Source organism: Spinacia oleracea, chromosome 5 (assembly GCF_020520425.1).
Source record: "Spinacia oleracea cultivar Varoflay chromosome 5, BTI_SOV_V1, whole genome shotgun sequence".
Classification (NCBI taxonomy): domain Eukaryota; kingdom Viridiplantae; phylum Streptophyta; class Magnoliopsida; order Caryophyllales; family Amaranthaceae; genus Spinacia; species Spinacia oleracea.
In genome coordinates, this window is record NC_079491.1 from 33374206 (window position 1) to 33393889 (window position 19684).

Consider the following 19684-nt stretch of genomic DNA (forward strand, 5'->3'; position numbering starts at 1 on the left):
AGCCTTTTGGTGGCTTTGAATCTTCAATTGATTGTACGGACTAAGGCTAATACTTTTCAAGATAATCTTCTTTGGATTAGGTGAGCCTTTCGATCAATAATTTGAGTATACATCTTGGTCCATTGATTATTTAGATATAATCCACTGTTTATTTTTTACAAATAATTTTGTAATATTCCTACATTGCACGAGGGATAACCTAATTGTGTAATAAAAAGAAAAACCAAAAGTACGAAAATACTAGAGCGATTTCCTTCAATATTGCATAAAGATCCCATAATTCCCAAAATACGTTACTTTCTAACTTAATTCCCACCATACCGTCCACGTCAGCAAGGGAGAAAGAAAAGTGTTTTTTTTCCGGTTCAGCGTTGGACCTCATTTTTGTTTTAAAGCAAACCACTATCTCAGATGGCGGTTCAATGGTATAAACCGCTATCTGAGATAACGATTTGTTTTAAAACAAAACCGCGCGGTTTTATAAGCCGCTATTTCAGATAGCGGTTTACCTCTTTAAACCGCTGTTTCAGATAGCGGTTTATTGTAGATTAAAAAAAAATAAAATTAGACCGGCATTCTTGTTGACGTGGATGATAGGGTGGAAAATAAGTGAAAAAATAACGTATTTTGGGAATTTACGAATCATCAAACAATATTGAAGTAAATCGCTCAAAATAGTTCGGAATATTGAGAATTTTAAATAAGAAAAAATTATGTAGAAAAGACAAAGAAGAGGTAGTGAATCCGGGGGCAGTTTTTCCCTCCTTGGCAACTTCTTTTCCTTGCAATATCTCCAGTGCCCACTTTCTCACTCCTCCGTGTCACTTTTCGGCGGTCCGAAGCGTTTTCCAGTTTCGAACATTCGCTCACCATTTATCCGTCATTTCCTAAGAACAGCCTCTCTCTCTTCCCCTCTCAGCAGCAGATTCCAACTTTTTCTGCTTCTGCTTCTCACCGGCGACGATGAATGAGGTGAAGTTTCTGCTTACCTTTTTCTTCTACTGTTCTATATTTTTTTCATTGAATTTTATGATTTTAGTTTTACTCTATAATTATTTTCAAGTTCCGCTAATTTGCTGTTGTTCTACAGCATTTTTCTTATGTTTTTACTTCGAAGTAATTTATTGATTTTTTGTTTTTGTTTTTAGATGTTTAGTTTTTCTCGATTGTTTTTGCTTTATTTATTACTTGACTGATTTCGGTTGATTTTTGTTCAAGTTTCATTAATAGTTGTGTTGCGAATTGCTATTAAATGCTTGAGACTTTACTTAATCTCGTGCTTTGACTGAATTCTTCGATTTCGAGAGCTCTTGATTTATCATGCATGAGGTTTTTGTTCACAATTTTGGAGTTCATTTTGCGGTTACCTGATTTGATACGGATTGAGAGTGTATTCATAGGATGGAGAAACATGCAGTTAAATTGCTCAACTTTACCGCCTTGTCGAAGTGAACACGGTTCTAAACTTCGAATCTTAGTTAGATGTGTGGATATACTTGGAAATGTGCATGTTTTTATTCTTTCATCCTTGTTCCATAGTCCATAGAGTTAATCAGAGAAATCTATATCAGCTTTTGAACATTGCCTTTTTTTATATATTCTATTGTAAATATTCTTCTTGCATGCTTGTTCAATTGCCCGGCTCTAGTCATTTTCAGAAAATTTCGTGGGTTTATCGTGCAAATTAGTGTTTAAATGTCTGTACGCTTATTAGAGTGTCAAGCATATGATTTTAAGTACTTAAGTTGAAATAAGGAGTCTATTTTAGCACTCAACTTGTCTTTGTTGTTTCTAGTTGGAGTCTATGCAATTTTTACAAATGATTTGACAAAATGATGTCTCAACAGTTGTATTTTAAACTCATAGCCGGAGGCAATATATATCAAAGAAATGAATTGCGCAAGGTTGTATTGAGCATGTAATGATATACTATCAATTTTAGAAATTGGAATTTCATTCATCCAATCCCAATCCCAATCCCAATTCTTGAGAAACACGGGGTACATAAAATTTAATTTTAATAAATTTGAAATCCGAATATGTTGTTTAGAAAATAAAGAATTTGGTGAGTTTAGGACTATTGAAAATAGAAAACTATAGAAATAGGTTGACCTAAACATTACTTTATCTCTCTCTTTTCTCCGTTCCTCCCATCGTCTTTCTTTTGGCCACTTGACACATTAGCGATCCATGCATCTGTATTCAATTGTCTAAATAACCAGGATCAGACCTGAATGCAAATTATTTAGTGTTACTTTGTCGATCTTCATTAAGAATTAGAATGCCGCTAAAAGCTTTCAGCATTTGATTTGCTAAGTGTGGTACTATAATGCACATGATTATCCTCTCTTTAAAATAATAATGAGAATTTCTTTTGCAGTATAGTCCAGGTTGTGGGCACAAACTTGGAAAAACATTGTTATCAATGTGATGCTCAAACAATAAAAAAATTGCTAATTTACTTAACTCTGCAGTAAACTCGTTTTTACTTACTCTTTAAAGTTGGATAATTTCCTACTCACTCATTCAATTAGGGTTCGATTTCACTTGTCAAAATACAGAATTTCTGAAAATTCATACTCCCTCCGCCCCTTAATACTTGCACCGCTTTCCTATTCGGGCCGTCCCTTAATACTTGCACCTCTTTTATAAATGGAAATTTATACCAATATAATATTATTTCTCACACTTGCTTAACCCCACCTACACCCTTATTCCCTACAAAAAATCATTTAAAAATTCACACCCCCACTCACCACTCCCCACCTCCTACACATTTCCCACTAACTATATTAAAAAAATATTCCACTATCAACTAACACCCATTAAATTAATAAGTCAATTCAAATGTCTTAAACTCCGCACCGGTCAAACCGGTGCGAGTATTAAGGGACGGAGGGAGTACTTTGTTAACATTTGAACTCTAAAGTTATTCAGTCCAAGCGGGTTTTAGTTCAGCAATTGACTTTGCAACTGCAATATAAGACTTGTGAAGATACATGTTGATTTCTTGTAATCAGTTCACTATTCACAGTTTTGATTAAAAAACCTGGAGAAATGTCAAAATTGGAAGTTCCAGGAAGATGTTTTAACTTTTAACAGTGCAATTGAGCTATCATAGAGAAGTTGCGGATAGAGAGGAGTTGAAGAAAAAGAAAGATGTTAAGGAGACAGGGAGTGAAAATAGAATTTCATGTCTTTTATGATTGATTATGATTCACACTAAATTAATGTTTTTAAATTCCTACATACTACCAAGAGTACCAACTGTTACATTTGGTTCAAATCATATGCTTTAAATCAATTCCAGGTTGCCAGACAAATTACAGTTTGGTACTGCATGTTTCCATTTGTATTCAGCTAGAGGTCTTGTAAGTGTACTTTCTTGTCATTATGAAATTAGATACCTTATGTTTAACAATTTTAAATCAAAAGTCCATGTTGAGGTCTCTTGTGCTTGTCTAATGGTAATTTTTGTAACTTATTGGGCACAGAAATAGGTAATGGTTTGTACCTATCACTGTACAGGAAGAACACTACACCAGAACTTATTAATTGTTAGGAGATGCATAAAATTTAAATTTCCATTTTGATTGAATTCAATTGTTTTATGAGCTTAGCAAACATAGAATGGATATATTGTATAATTGAACTTGGTATGCATTCTAGTAGTTTATGTTTTATTTGATGATCTTGATATGCGCCGAGTGCTGATTTTGAAAGCTTGTTTCCTCTTGAAGAAAATTGTATAGCTCCCTTCATGTCAGGGTGTCTTATACTTGAACTCTAAAGTGGTATGATCAAATATGAAAAACAATGTTTGAAAGATTATGTGCGGAGTGCTAATTTTGAAAGCTGGTTTCCTCTTGAAGAAAATTGCAGAGCTCCCTTCATGCCATGGTGTCTTAGGATTCATATTTGAATTCTATAGAGGTCTGGTCAAAATGTCAAATATATGAAAAAATATGTTTGATTGATCTATGTTTTCGACTGTTCTGGTTGGTGGTTTAAACATGTATATAGTACTTTGTAAAACATCAAGAACCCAATGATTTTAGAGTAGTAAATACATGAAGTCTACATGCGAAAAAGTAAAAACCGTGGTGTTGGATTCAGATTGAGTACATTATCTTTGTTAACTGTGGCTCTTATGAAGTAAAAGTATGGTATGAGCATCAGAGCATTTGGTAGATTATGTGTGCATGTAATTGCGTCACTGTTTACATGGTTTAATTGCCTTCATTAATTTATGAGTTATGTCAAACTTAAACAAATGCGAGCTATTCTGGCGGAGATGCAGAAGTTTCTGAAAATGTGCTCCAGTGGCACTTGACTAGAACACTTTGTGGGGTATAAGCTCAGTATATCTGAAAGTTCCAAGAGGTTCGGGTGACAGCCTGACAGGTGTCTATGAGTGATAAGTGAAGGCCGTCAAACTTTAATCATTCTGAAACTGGAAAATTGCTAGCACTTGCTAAGAAAGGTGTAATAAGCGATTTGGTCCATTTAGATTCAGGTATAGGAGATGAAATCATGAAAATGATAAATACAAGAATTATGCAAATTTCTGCCTTTTTTGTATTATAAAATGGCATCATTTGTAATGCTAAATATGAAGAGTAATTTTCCCTAAATCCCTTAGGAATGGGTGGAATAGCTATATCATCCTGCATAATTAGTTCATTACCGTTATGTGGTTACTAGATTTGCTTCGCCAGCGTATCAATTCCATTGTTACGATTTCAAGGAAAGCTCTCCTTGTACAGTCAAACAGTTGCAAATTGAATCTATTGCATGATGTATTGCTTTTTAATCTTTATGACATTTTAATATAGCTCAAAAAATGTATTTAAAAATGAAGCAAAATTTTTAATATTTGCTGAAAAGTGCTACGGGAGAAAAGAAAATAAGAAGTTAAATCTTGGGCATGATTCAGGGTTGTTAATTTGTTGAGCAATTTACGTCACTATCTCCACTAAAATGTCTTTTTATTATTATTTAAGCAAAAAGCGTCTCGAGGCTGTCTCAATAACAAAAAGGAAACACATATCGACAAATTTTCTCTATGTACTTTTTCCATGATTATTTACCTTACTTAAGTGTTCAGTTTGTCACCGCTTGCCACCAACTTTTTTCCAGGTTAAGGAAGGCGATCATTATTTTGCCAATTTAGCATATGGAGGTTCTGATGCTGGACATATATGGGCTGATCCTAAAGAAGACAAAGCGTCTGCACTATATTTTGATGCAAACTTTGAGAAAGCATTCAAGATTGATGATATATCGTCAGTATTTCATTATGAGCTACTTGCTGAAAACGGTAAGGGGACCAACATTTTTTTTTTTTATCGTTTTATCATCTTCTTACTTCTGAAGATATCAAAGAGTTTGAGTAATGCCTCCTCTGTTTCAAAATATTTGCACCATTTTGACTCCCGCGCCTCTAAGTTGCAACACTTTAATCACTAATATCTTTAGCTTTTTAATTAGTAAAAATTATAAAAACAACTTTTTATATAACCACATTTATGTTTTATATATTAACAATGTGGTCAAAGGTTCTTACTTGCTGATATATTGAAAGCACAAACCATTTTTACAATCTAATTCAAAACTGTGCTTCCATTACCTTCTTAGACGGGCCAGAAGCCAACAGCCAGAAAAATGTAGCCAGGCAGCAAGCCTGTACAACCAAACTAAAATTTACAATATAAGGATTCAAACTATTCTCTATCCCTAACACTGATCTTCTGACTCATCACACTTTGTTTTCTGTTGTTCTTACATCAATTTTAGTATTCTTTATAATTATGTCTAATCTATCCAATTTCTGATTCCATAAGGCATAATTCCTAGCATGCCATATGTGATAAACTGCTGTTTGGATCCCAACGAGGCCGGCACCTCTTCTGAACCTATCCCACTCTTCTCCCTTCTAGCCAATCTGATTATTCCTTCAAAACTGGGTTGAATTGATTCTGGATGCCCATCCACTCTAGAACTTCTTGCATACAGGTCATGCTGTAGTAATATTCAAACAGAACATGGTTGTGAGTTTCAGAAGTAGGTGCACAAATGAGGCAAACGTCATCACCGGCTCACTCTATTTTTGTACAACCTATCCTTTGTGGGAAACCTTTGGTGTATAACTACCCATGCAATAAATTTGTCTTTAGTAAATCCATTCTCTGCCGGACTAGTTGAGCCCAATTGCAACACGGAGCTTGTTGACACATGATCCCATAGCATTTCTCACAACATTTGTTGTGGTCAAAGTTAGTAGATGAGCAACGAAAAAGGTAAAAATGGTGCAACTTTTTTGAAACAGAGGAAGTATCAAGGAAGAAGAAAAATGTACATATGGCTTCTTTCCTTGTACTTAACAGATGCTGGTTTCAATATCTTTTGATTTGAATCATTCATTTTCTGCATCTTTTAGTATATCTTTAACTTTATCCTTAGTGGTTGGTTAAGGTGTTAGTGAGATTGCATGTGTTGTGTGCTTAATGTGGACATATTTTCTTATTCTCCATAACATATTTTATCAAGGCTAATCTTCTCAGAGTTTTATCAATAAAAACACAAGAGTGGTTCATTAAGGCGTTGGTGATTTGAATAAAAGGATAAACTTAACAGATGTTGGTTTCAATATATTTTGAATCATTCATTTTCTGCATTTTTTAGTACCTTTGTGGTTGGTTAAGGCGTTAGTGAATTTCTATGTGTTCTGTGCTTAATGTGGACAAATTTGTTTCTCATTCTCTGTAACATATTTTATCAAGACTAATCTTCTAAGATTTTTATCAATAGAAGCACCAGATAACTGTGTAAATCTAGGATCAATTGTTATCACTGTTGTCTGCTCACTTCTCTACTTTTATCTCACCGCGATATCCTGATGTGGTGATAGTACACCATTCTGAATTGTATGGTTTTATTTTTTCCTGAAGGTGGGCTGACTTCGTATATGACAGATGAAGGGAAAGGCAAAATATTATGCAGTGTATGTGTCTCCTTTTCCTCTTCTTTGTTTTTTTTTGGCTGTGCATGTGCAAACAATCATCATCAACTTCTTTCTATGGTTGCTTTTATCTTGACATATTTCCTAGCATCAAGAATATAACAACACTTCTTTCCGGTCTTCTTTTAATTCTGTGGTTTGTCTTTCATATCCTTTATTTTGCTTTTTGAAAGAGATTGACTCTGTATTTCCTTCTTTTGAAAACATAATTTGGTATTTTTTTATTTTTATTTTTATATTTCATTATCTCTCTTCACTAGTCCACTTGCCCGTCTCTGTTTTGCTCTTTTCATTTACATCCTCTGTATGTTGCATGTGTGTTTTGCATGTTGATTAAGCTGATTCCACATTGCAAGTTCAAAGTTTATTCTTGTCTGTTGCTATGTGCTATACATCATATACAAATTGCAATCTCTTCTGTTTTGTAGAGACATAGGAAGTTAGGAACCACCATTCTCCTGATTCTATTTCTCCTGATAAAGTGGCACTTCTTGCTATGTTTTCGCAGTCAAATCAAAATTTGTATGTATTTTGGTTTGTTGTTGTTGTTGTTGCTAATAGAAGGCACTTTCAGGATTTTGACGGAATTCTGCTTGAAGATGAACTAACCAACCTGCCTCTAGCAGTCAGTATCTCACGTGCATCTGAAGACCACTACTTGGGTATGTGTTTGATGATTTCCGGAATGAAAAGATAGAGAGGTATCACTAACAATTTCCACCCTTTGTGCTTTTAGATGTGGATTTTGCTAAAAAGGTCCCTGATCTGGATTGTAAGTTCTATGATGAGTTGAGTGTTGGCACCTTGAGATCTGAGGTCAACTCTCCAGAAACTAGCAATGAAGAAGTTGGGGTATCTGAATCATCCATTATAGCGCCTCGATGTTTCAATGATCAATTTGGAAAAACAACTGCTGATGCAATGCATGGCAACTCTGGGAGGAAATGTTGGTATCAGAGACCTGTTGAGGATAATATGGGTTTAAAATGCTCGGTCACTTGTGATATTCAAGATGTTCAGGAAACTAATGATGTTAGAAATACTTTGGAGATTGGAAGTTCATTCGATGATGACGGAAAGAAAACACATGTTTCTTTCACCTCTGTCAAATCACTATACGGTTCCGTTTGTACACATGATGAAGTTGGCCCACCACCGAGTCAATGTACAGACGTGGAGGATTTTTGTGCGGATGACCCGTCAACTGACAGCTGTGCTGAAACTAAAATAATCAGAGCTAGACAAAGAAGATTGTGCAGACCTCCACAGAGGTATCTAGATGGATCGCCATCATTGAATTTAAAACTTCATAATGCTAAGAAACATCCTAGCAGCTTGTCAAAGGATAAAGATCTTGGAGTTGGGTCTCTGAAGAAGTATCATAGGAAATCAGTGGAAATAAAAGCGTCAAAGACCTGGGCAAGCGATATGGTATAAAACCTAGTTTATATATAGATTTCTGTTTTTGTATGTGTATCTACTTTACTTTCCGTTACTTGAATTTATTCCAATTCTAGCATTAATTATCTTGAGAGGAGCTCATTTGGTCCAATATCTGTACCCGAAGTTGGTGTAACTGCATTGGAAAATAAGGGATATTCTCGTATTTTGAAATCTTATCAGCATGTAACAGAAGGACCAGATCACTCAGTGACCTTTTAACAGTTGAACAGCAGAGTCTTTCTAAAGGGTAAAATGGCTAGCCAAATTGGGTGTTCATTTACATTTTTCTTGTTTCTGTTGTAAAACTTCATAACAGCATATGGCTTAAATTAATACTATGTGATTACTTTTTTTTTTTCTTTCAGTTATTGCCTTAATGGTAAGGTAATATATGAGTAGAAATCCTAGATAAATTTGTGCATCTTTACATAATCTGTTCTGTTAAATAAATTGTGTCAGTTCATCTGCGGAATCTTAATTCCGATACACCTGGAAGCTTGCAGACTTTGCAGTTTCTTTTTCTTTTTTGACAAGACATAGCCGTTTTTCTGCTTGTAACTCGTTTTTTTTGTAGGCTTATTATGTGTTAGCAAGTAACAAGACACTTTATGCAGGAACTTGATTCAGATGAAGAATATGAACCTGTTGAATCTAGCTTCAATATCAGAAATTTAAAAAGGAATGATCGGCGGAAGAGTTGCAAGGCCTGGACATTGGATGAGGTAGTAGCTTTGGTTGATGGTATGTCTCAGTTTGGTGTAGGACAATGGACTGCTGTAAAGAGAACCTTCTTCTCATCTTCACGTCGCACTGCTACTGATATCAGGGTAATTTATTGTGCTTGGTCTAGCTGTTCCAATTTTGCATCCTTCCATGGCTGCTTTTTATGTGCAAACCTTCTTGTTCTCGGCTTGGAAATTATCAGCTTGTCGTGGTCTTTGTAGGATAAGTGGCGGAACCTTGTAAAGACTAACTGTAGAAGTTCAAAGGGAACAAAGGTTTGGTTTCTCATTCTTGTGACTTGCATAATCATTTTGACCTGCAACTGAAAGATGACAGATTTGACCTGATCCTTCAATCACATGTCTTGAATTATCTTTATTTGACTCTGATCTTTATGAACTATTCTGTTGAATCCTTTACTTACAGCATCTATTGATTTAGAAGGAACACTTTTACATACTGCTAAGAATGCAGATTGTTCATCATCCATCTTCTGACCAACAGAAATCATTCTCCACCTTACTCATGCTTATGAGATAGAGGTGCCATGTTTATGATTTCCACTATCCTCATGTTCTGCTCCTAAAAGTGAAATATTAATATAAATAATTTTTTTATTAGCTCGCCCTATATTTTATGTTGCTTAAAGAGCTTATTAACCGTAATCTAAAGTGGGTTTAGATTAGCTTGGTTCCCTTTGCTATTTCAGAGAGAAATGATGGCTCTTTTGTGGAAAAGGTAGAATAGTAAGCTTTAATAGCTGTTTTGCTATTCATAAGGTACTTCTGTGTGTGTTGTGATCTTGAGGCAGTTGGTCTTCATGAGATTTAATCAATTTTTAGCAATAGCTGACTTACTATCAGAAAAGATTGACCATTCTTGGTTATCCATCTTTTAAGGATCTTTCTAATTAGATTGCTTGCTTGTGAGTTGTGACGCTGTGAGCTCTGCTCGCAGTTTTATATTCTGCTTATGATGTTGATTGAGTAACAGTTTCTTGCTTTCGAGTTTGCCAAGGAAAAGCCCCGTTACAAGGGTAAATGCATTACCCAAGGTGCTTTTCTTGTCCACAAATTCTTATTTACAAAGGGTATACAATAAATATTGTACACCGAAGTAAAAGTTAACTCAAAATGTTTAAAAGTTAAGCTTATATGTATAAAAGTTATCTATTTTTTAGTGATAAATTTTTTCATTTCATTAAAAACATATTTCTTCAAAACCACTAATAATGTATAAAATTAATCATTTAATCATTTCTATCAACTTTTTTTAACTAATATAAAAGTTAATCAAAACTAGGTTAAAGTTACGAAAAAATGGGTAAAAGTTATCTTGGTGTACAATAAATTTATTGTACACCTTGTACGCGCAAGACCTTTTATTTCTTGTCATTACTAGTGCCACCCTAATTACTAGTTCGTTTTTATTTACTTGCAACGAGCCCTGTGCATTGGGCCGGGTCAAGGGCAGGTTGGGTCGAAAATAAAATTGGTTGGGTCAGGTCATGATTAATCATGCCATTAAATGAACAAGGAACACTACCAATATGGCTCACCCAGGACACCCACCATGTTCACCGTGTACCTTTGCACCATGAATTTGGCTCACTCAAGCAGTCGAGATTCGAGCCATGCAAGGTTCACCAGAATTCGCCCAATAATTCTCTAGATCTAAATTTATTCTATCAATCTATGCCGAAATTTGATGAACCTGGTAAATTGAAGCGAAGGAGTGGTGGTAGAGTAGGTGGGACAAGGTAAAAGTGAGGAAGAAGATGATGAAATGTGAAGGTCGAGGAGCTAGTACCATTGGTGGCAAAAGATTGCAATAATGGTGAACATTTCAAAGGGGACGATGGTGACGTGAAACAAAGACGCCATTGTTGAACCATTGAATGAGAGGAGGGTGAATGTCTTCTAGAGAGAGTGAGAGATAGGTTGAGCTCAGAGTTTTATCTAAGTTTCATTTTTGGACAAATTTTTTGAAGGAATTGGTTATATAAGAAAGTAGTAGGGCTGAGTTGTCAGAGTTAAATCACAATTATTGAGATTCGATTTTAAAAAGTTGACACCATAGACCATAATATCAAAAGTTCAAAACCTTATAATCCCTCCATATTTCCACTTTCCAAAAAGAGGTTTTTCTTTAATGTATCTACTATTACTGTATTCTATTTTTGGAAATCATTTTTACCATTTTACACCTTTTTCCATGATGATGACACCATTTCATCATCTCTCTCTTACTTTTACCCATTAATTTATTACATCTCTCTTACTTTTTCCACATCTTTACCTTTTTTGTTGAGCAATCAAAGTAATCTCACTGGGATTCTTTGAAAGCTTTTCTTCTGCCTTAATTTTGAAAAGCACCTATAACTCACAATATAAGGAAAAGAGGTGAAGTTAATGATAGGGGGAAATAACTCCCCCCCCCCCCCTCCAATATCCCCTCCCTCCCTCTCTCTCTTTGGTGAATAAAATGAAAGTTTAGCAAAAGGAAAAAGAGATGAAATTACGATAGGGGACACCTGCCATTTCACAGTGTACAGGTTACAAAGGAAGAAAAAGAAAGAAATAGAGTGAGACCTGCTGAAAATTGAAGAGGAAGGGAAAGAAGAAGAGTTGAGAATGAAAAAGATTATGGAAAAAGAATGAGATTAGAGAGAAGATCAAAGACAGAATGATTGAGCTACAAAGATTGAAGATTGAAAGTAAGAGGAATGACTTAAAAAGCTTGACAACTGACCTGAATCGGGATGAGGTATCACCTTCATTTCTAGATGAACTCAACGGTGTAATTGGTGTTCTGGTGAAATTGAGTTTGACCTTTCGAATCCCTTTGTCAAAATTTGGATCCCCTGAACAACAATCCGTCACTTATGGGGTTACTTCTCCATTTTGTGTTCTTCCCCCTACCAGTAGGAGGATTTCTTTCCCTGAATCACTGCCCTCAGACCGCCCCTTCCTTTTTGTTGTTATTGATTGTTTGGATATTAACTCTTTTTGTTGTTTTATGACTTCGACTTCCGTTCCCTCCGTAACAACTCCCGAAGATCTTTGGGCTCTTCTATAGGAGTGACAATAACATTATATTTTCTCTAACATTGCAAAATGTCTTATCAACAATTCCAATGCAGGAGCATTCTTCACCTTTTTGGCTTATTGTGGAGGTCTTAACTTACTTAATCGGAAGGCACGCTAATTATGGTGAGGAGAGAGATAGGGTGATTAAGTTGCAACATAGGGGGAGGCACGCTGATTATGATGAGGAGAGATGAAAAGGTACCCATGTGAATGATGTGATGTGGAGAGAGAGAGAGAGAGGAAGAATATCCAAAACAAGAAATGTTGCAACTAATTTGAAACACCTAAAAAACAAGGAAGTGTTGCACCTAGGCTTTGTGCTTGATTGTGATTTTAGTTCTTAGATTGAGATTACTTGTGCTAATATATCTTCCTGTGTTCGTATCCTTTGGTTTCATTAGTCTTTGCTTCTTGTTGAATTGATGAGCTTTGTTCATAGATTGTGATTTTCTTGGTGCCATTTTCATAATCTTAGGCTCTGTTCTTTTGAGGTATAAATAATAAATAATAAATAATAAATAATACATAGATAAATAAATAAATATAGATAATAATAAAATGTAAACAAATAAATAATACTATTCCTGTTTTCCTAAGTTCTGCCCATTTTACGGGTCAATACTATAAAACTTTGACCATATATCGTGGTGTACGTATAAGAGTGAACATTATCCTGTGAGATCTTGTTGGATTCGTATCTTTATCAAAATATCAACTTTTTAGAACTTTTACTAATACACAGTTCAAGATATTAATGGTCAAAGTAGGGCATTGGAGACCGCGTAAAACGCATGTGAGTAGAACTCTGAAAAAGGGAGGGAGTAACTAATAAATAATACTCCCTCCGTTCCTAAATAAGTGTCGTGTATTCTAAATCGGATGTTCCTAAATAAGTGTTTTGTTTCTATTTTAGGACATGCCAACATTGCCAATAGACCCTTCAACTTTCTACTAATTACAAACAATACCTACTCTACACCAAAAATCGTGCCAAAAACTAATATAAAAAAAAAAAAGATTTTTTTTTTTAAAAATGGGAAGTCAGGTTTAGGGAAGGGAGATATAAACCCCCCAAACTCAAGTTCTCTCCACACTCTCCCCTCTCTCTCCTCTCTGTGTCTTTCTCTCTTCATCTTCGTCCCTCTCTTTTCTTTCTCCCTTCATCTTTGTCCCTCTTTGTTTCTCTCTCTCCCTTCATCTCTTTCGTCTCCCTCTCTCTCCTCCTTCACCCACAGAATTCAAGATTTTGGTTGTAAATGGTGAAATTTGACCATGAAAACTCCAGATCTTAAGTTTTCATGGTCAAATTTGACCTTTGAAACCTCAAAGTTAGCTTTGGATTTCTAGGTATGTTGGATTTTTTTATTTTTTTTAAAGTTTTTTGGTTTATTGACGATTTGTGGGTGATTTTTGAAGATTTTTTTTTTTATGATTTTGGGTTTGTTGAAGATTTTTTGTGATTTCAGGGGTTTTTTTTTTCCCGAATTTAGGGTTAATCTTAGTTTTTTTGGCTTTGTGCACTTTTTGATGAATTTAGGGTTAATCTTAGTTTTTCGAACTTTTGTGATTTTTTTGATTTTTCTGCTTTTTTGATTAATTTCTGGGTTTGAACATTTTGATAATTTTTCTAGGTTCGAATTTGAGGGTTTGGTGATTTTTCTAGGTTCAAATTTTTTTAGGGTTTGGTGATTTTTTGATGATTTTTCTAGGTTCGAATTTCTGGGTTCAAATTTGAGGAGGGGAGCGTTATGGCCGTCGTTGAGGGGGGAGGGGAGCGGTGGCGCCGACGTTGAGGGGGAGGGTGAGGGTTTATTTTTCTTTATTATTTACTTCCTCCGATTTTTAATACTCGCAACGTTTGTGATTTTTACACTATTCACATATTATATTTTGATCATTGTTGGTGATTTATACATAAGATAAAACATAGTCATGTTGAGATCTTGTTATATTCGTCTTAATGTGTATTTTCAAAATATTAACTTTTTTGTAATTTTTGCTTAAAGAGAATTAAATATATATCAAAATTGTGCATTGGCATGCGTGAAAGTGACAAACGTTGCGAGTAAAAATGAACGGAGGAAGTATAATTTATCGCATTCCCAAAAATAATACTCTCAATCATTACCTCTTACACACTTTTTAGTTTTCTTAATCAAAAGGTCCATGCACGCACAAGGTGTACAATAAATTTATTGTGCACCAACAAAACTTTTACCCAGTTTTCTCTAACTTTTACTCAGTTTTCTCTAACTTTTATATTATTAAGAAAATAGTTAATAGATGAATATTTTAAAGTGTCAAATGATTAATTTTATATATTATTAGTGATTTTGAATAAATATTTTTTATTAAAATGAAAATTTTTATTACTAAAAAGTATATAACATTTACATATATAAGGGTAACTTTTAAGCATTTTACGTCAATTTTAACTTAGGTGTACAATATTTATCGTACACCCCATGTAAATAAGAATTTTTTTTTCCTAATACCCGTATTTTGCACCAAATAAGACACTTAGTTAGGAACGGAGGAAGTAATAAGTACAGAATAATAAGTAATAAATGATTGAATTTTACTGAATTGAACCGAACTGAAAAATAAGGCCTGAAATTGAAAAAATAACACCAAAAAGTACAGGGCCTTAGTCCTTTTGGGTTTATTTCCCACAAAATTAAAATATCCTATCTCCAAAGAATTATCTCTCCGGTGAGAGAATGAGAGATAGTGCTCAAAATCACAAAATCCTAAAGGTGAATAGCTTAAAATTTTCCCTTCCAAATATATTACCATAAAAATTCGTGTGATGATTACCAAAATGCTTGAAGACTAATGCTTTCTGGATGCAGATTATTTTATCTTCTTTCCCCAAAATTTCTTTTCCTTTATGTTCTGATTGGTCCTTGACATTCCTCCCTGAGATTGTCAATATTTTTCTATCTAAGTAGTTGCCTTTGCAACAGTTGACATCTTTTCTTTTATTTTCTTCTATAGAGGAGTCCATGTTCTCTAGGCGGTTAAAATCTTGAGCTAGCATTAAGACTTTCATTATTCTAGACCATAAAAAATAAACCCATGCTTGAGCCTTTTCATATTGTCAAACATGAATATATAGGCCCAGAATATCAAGATCGTTTACTCCACTGGATAATTATTTTACTGGAAAAATTAGGATATAAAAAGCTTTTGTTGATGGCTATATTAAACTGTTTATGGTATATCTTCATTGCTCTAAGCATTGCTATGTATGTACCCGTAGATTAAGAATCTAGCACTTGCTTAAGAGTCTCTTCATTTACTACATAATAATGTACCGTGAAAATATTAAAACATAATCATTAGTGGACATGACAAACGAGAGACTTGAACTATAAAGGATCATAACTGGACTGATGCAACATCAAATTCATCCCAACATGACGCATGGTTATGGGATGTGTTAGATATGCCATCTTGCACATGGACATAACTACTTAGTTTCTAAAAAAAGAAACATTGAAGAGAGAGACATGGAAAAATTCCTGTTATGTTGATCTCACATTGTTCCAAAGCGATAGACTATGAGTTGACTTCATAAAAACAGTAACATTATCTAGAACAAGAAAATGAGTAATCAACCAATGTCTTTCTCTCATTCCCTTTGGTCTTGGTGTTGGCCGAATAAACACCATTGCGTCTCGCTGATGCTTGGCTGCTACCACCGGTGAGTTGGGTCTCACTCCCTTTTATGTTGACTAGTGTTTCTTGACCGTACACGCGCGGTTTTCGAAGGCAGTAATTTTTGTTGTTGAAATGTATAAAATTATTATTATTGCAATAGCCAGATAGTTTTTTCATAGGTCCGCTAGTTAGATTGATCCGTTACTTTATTATAGTATAACTCGAAGAGTAAATTTTGTATAAGATCGTAAGTTTGTGATGAATACAATTTTGTAACCTAAAATTTGATTTGTGATGTTATTGCTTACGTAAAAATAAAAAAGGAAACTTGATTCTATTCAAATTCGAACAACATTTAAGTTATTGTGCCTACATCAGTCCTCCTTTTCTTGCCATCCCCATCTAAATACCATGACTGTTATGAACAATTTGATAGGCGGTAAATATAGTGAGAATTATTAAAATCTTAGCTTGTATCAGTTGTATACTTGAGATAGGGCAAAAATTAATTAGGTGGCAAAGTGGCAAGGAAAAAGGTGGACAAACATACTGGGCAAGGAAAGAAACAACTTTGGCAAAGAAAGGGGGTTGAAGTGTAATTGAAGTATGTAAGGATAATTCAGTAAAAATACTATTATCATTATCATTACCCCATTGCCTCAAAGAGGCTCTCGTGACCCAAAAGCGATAACGGGACGACCATCTTCTACTTCATGGAAAGGAAGCGAAGAGGTTTGAAGAGCCATTTTGATTTAGTCCATTACATCCACAGCCAAAAGAACAAATGAATCTTTAGCTCCATCGGAAATGGACAAAGAAAATTGGATTCAGTAAAAATACTATTCTTTAGAGAAAATTGGATTTCTCAAAGAAGGATTTGAGGGACTATGACGTAATTCCACTGTTCCAAAATGGGAGTCCTTGCCTTCAAAAGGGTTAAGGATATTGGCCTATATAGAAAAGAAAGAGAAAGAATACCGACAAGGGAATTTAAGGATATGTTATTATGTAAATCACATCTCTCTGTATGTGTGTCTAAATTCGGGACATAGCACCATGTCCTAGAATATTGTGCTTGGATACTTGAGCCACATACCCATAACAGACACTTGTTCCCGACTACCTAAGTTTTGGTAACATAGATTATTATATTTAACAAACAGACTTAATTATCGTCTTCTGTCAACTTCATACTTTGGTAAACTTGATGGCCATCTTATTAAATTGGTCTGTTTTACATTCCAATATTCCATACTTCAATTTATGTTGTAGCTCTTTCCCGTACACGTGGTTGTGTAACGAGAAGAACTGCCAATTTTTCTATTACAGGAGCTTCATTTTTCCAGAGTGTTGTAGCTTTTCGTTTTGAGCAAGCCATTTTGGGAGGTTTTCTTTGGCTAGAGACAAGAGTGACCTCTTATAAGCTACTCCCTACTATTTTATGTGGGTGATTTGGATGGGTCTGAAACCCCATTTTAAGTTCATCGTAATGTAAAACCACTTGAAGTGTCTCTTTCCCTGTTCGTAAGTCGTAATTGTAACCTGCAGATGATGCTTTAAAGTGTATTCACTACTTTCTAATACTGATTGGAAATAATTTACTATTTAAGAAACGAAATTGAAATTGGGGAGGATGGTATGGTTATGAAAGAAACTTCAACTTGAGAGAAACATTTAGAAGTGGCAGGGGGATTTTGGTTGCTTTTGACTTGCTGCAGTCTTTAACGAAGAAGTTCCTCCCTGACATTGATATGCGACTAGTAGAAGCCAAGTGTTTTACTTTCTGATATAGCCCATTTCTGAACATTATTTAACCATGTTATAGCTAACATTGTAGATTGTGCACTTCAACTCCCTCGTCGACTCTCTCTCATCAAGTATATTTATGATAACCCTCACCATTTAGAAGCAAGATATTCAATTTGGGAGGTTAAATGTAGGTAATACTGGATAAAGAGATGTGCAACTTATTCCATTATTGTTTTTTATTTCTCAATCATACCTAAGCTTTGTATGTGAGAAACTGACCTACAAACTGGCGGGAAAATTCCTTCAGTCGTGATTTAGCACCTTGTCTTAAGAAAGCAAACTGGCGGGAAAATGCAGCAAACTTATGTTTTAAATACATTTGCTGTCACTCCTTAAATTATTATACTCACTTTAATCTGTGAATTGTATTTCAGGATGACCAGAGGAATTGCTCGCATCTGTTGCCGGAGCCTGTAATAGAACGAGTGAGGGAAATTGCGAGCTCTCCTTCTCTGAAGCCTAGACATAAGAGTAGCCGGAAACTCTCAGGCTTAAGATGCCCTGATTTACCCCCTTAGCAGGGCTGATTTGGTAGTTTTTACAGGAAGGAACATCCTAGGCAAAAAATTGTAATTTGTTGAGATGATAGAAGCTTTTCTTCCTGATACAATTGAATAGAGAGGTCTGTTTACCGACCCTTTCTTCTTTGACCAAGGGAACAAAAAACAAGGGAAACCTTTAGCCATCTACAGAGCAAGGACGTGTAAAAACCTTGTTGCCAATTGTATGCCTTTAAACTTGTAAAGTCTGTTGCAACATAGATACATTCGTTTGTGCCTTTTATTGTCCTATCTGTGGTTGATTTCAGGTGATGGTAACCATTATTATGATCATCTTATTGCACATATGAGCATTGTTTTCTTTCTTTTTGAAATTACTATTTTCTCGTCAGTCTGCAGCTCTTGAGACTAAAGTTCTTGCTTTATCTGTGCTCTTGAAGCAGTATTAGGCTCTTAGCTGTTGGGTAATTGATGTTGAGATTGATGCACTGTATACATCGTTAGTTTGATAAATTATATACATACATGTAATATGTGTTTGATAGGTAGTATACTATACAGAGGGCATTTCCCCATCAGCATCCCAGCTGCAAGACATCAGGGGAAACTGAAACAGAAGAATCGGGGATATCGGCATAATGACTTTAGTATTATTGCTACGTTTATGTAATGCTAGCCCAAGTATTGAAACTAGCTCATAGGGAAGGAGAAATACTCTTAATATTTCTTTGTCTGGTTAGTTTATTGAAGATGACTAGCTCATGATCAGCCCGTCAAAGAACACACAATTATATACTCCCTTTGTTCTCAAAAATTAGTCCTTTTTGGAATCTCAACACTATTCATAATTGAAGAGAATCTTCTAATTTTTTTTCCAATACGTACTTCAAAACATATTTATGTGAGATCTTATTTTGTTCGTCTTAATGTGTAGTTTAACAATATCAAATTTTTATATTTTTCTAACATACGTATTTGGAGATATTTACGTTTAAATATTGAGCTGAAATGAGTTGAAAAGTCAAAACATGACCAATATTTAAGAACAGAGGGATATATGATTTTAGCTGTCTTTTAGTCTTGTGATTTTAGTGAAAATATATGATTTAAATAGAGAATGAATTTAAAAGTTGGAAGAATATATATATATATATATATATATATATATATATATATATATATATATATATATATATATATATATATATATATATAAATTAAATGGTGAATTAATATTGAGTGTTAAAGAGGGAGATGCAGCGGAAGGGGTTGAATTAATATGTATGAACTTGGTGAATCTATGTTGAATGAGAACGATAAAGCGGAAGAGGCATTAGAGTAATAAAATATAGAAAACAACAAAAGATTAAAAAAAAAAAAAAAGTTGATGGATGGGAAGAGGGGATGATATGTGTCATTCAATCATCTATGGTTTC

General features: G+C 34.6%; 1 protein-coding gene across 1 annotated transcript; it reads left to right on the top strand.

Annotated features, from left to right (window-relative positions):
* Positions 1-744: 744 nt before the first annotated feature.
* On the top strand, positions 745-18536 carry LOC110796042 (uncharacterized). Its single transcript, XM_022001070.2, has 8 exons — positions 745-972; positions 5140-5320; positions 6951-7003; positions 7596-7683; positions 7758-8452; positions 9079-9291; positions 9409-9462; positions 18123-18536. The coding sequence occupies exons 1-8, from the start codon at positions 964-966 to the stop codon at positions 18264-18266; spliced, it is 1437 nt and encodes a 478-aa protein (XP_021856762.1). The 5' UTR covers positions 745-963; the 3' UTR covers positions 18267-18536.
* Positions 18537-19684: the final 1148 nt, after the last annotated feature.

Coding starts and splice junctions, on each gene's coding strand:
- LOC110796042 (XM_022001070.2), top strand. Junction 8,453..9,078: donor AGACCTGGGCAAGCGATATG/GTATAAAACCTA, acceptor CACTTTATGCAG/GAACTTGATTCAGATGAAGA. Junction 9,463..18,122: donor GAAGTTCAAAGGGAACAAAG/GTTTGGTTTCTC, acceptor ATTGTATTTCAG/GATGACCAGAGGAATTGCTC.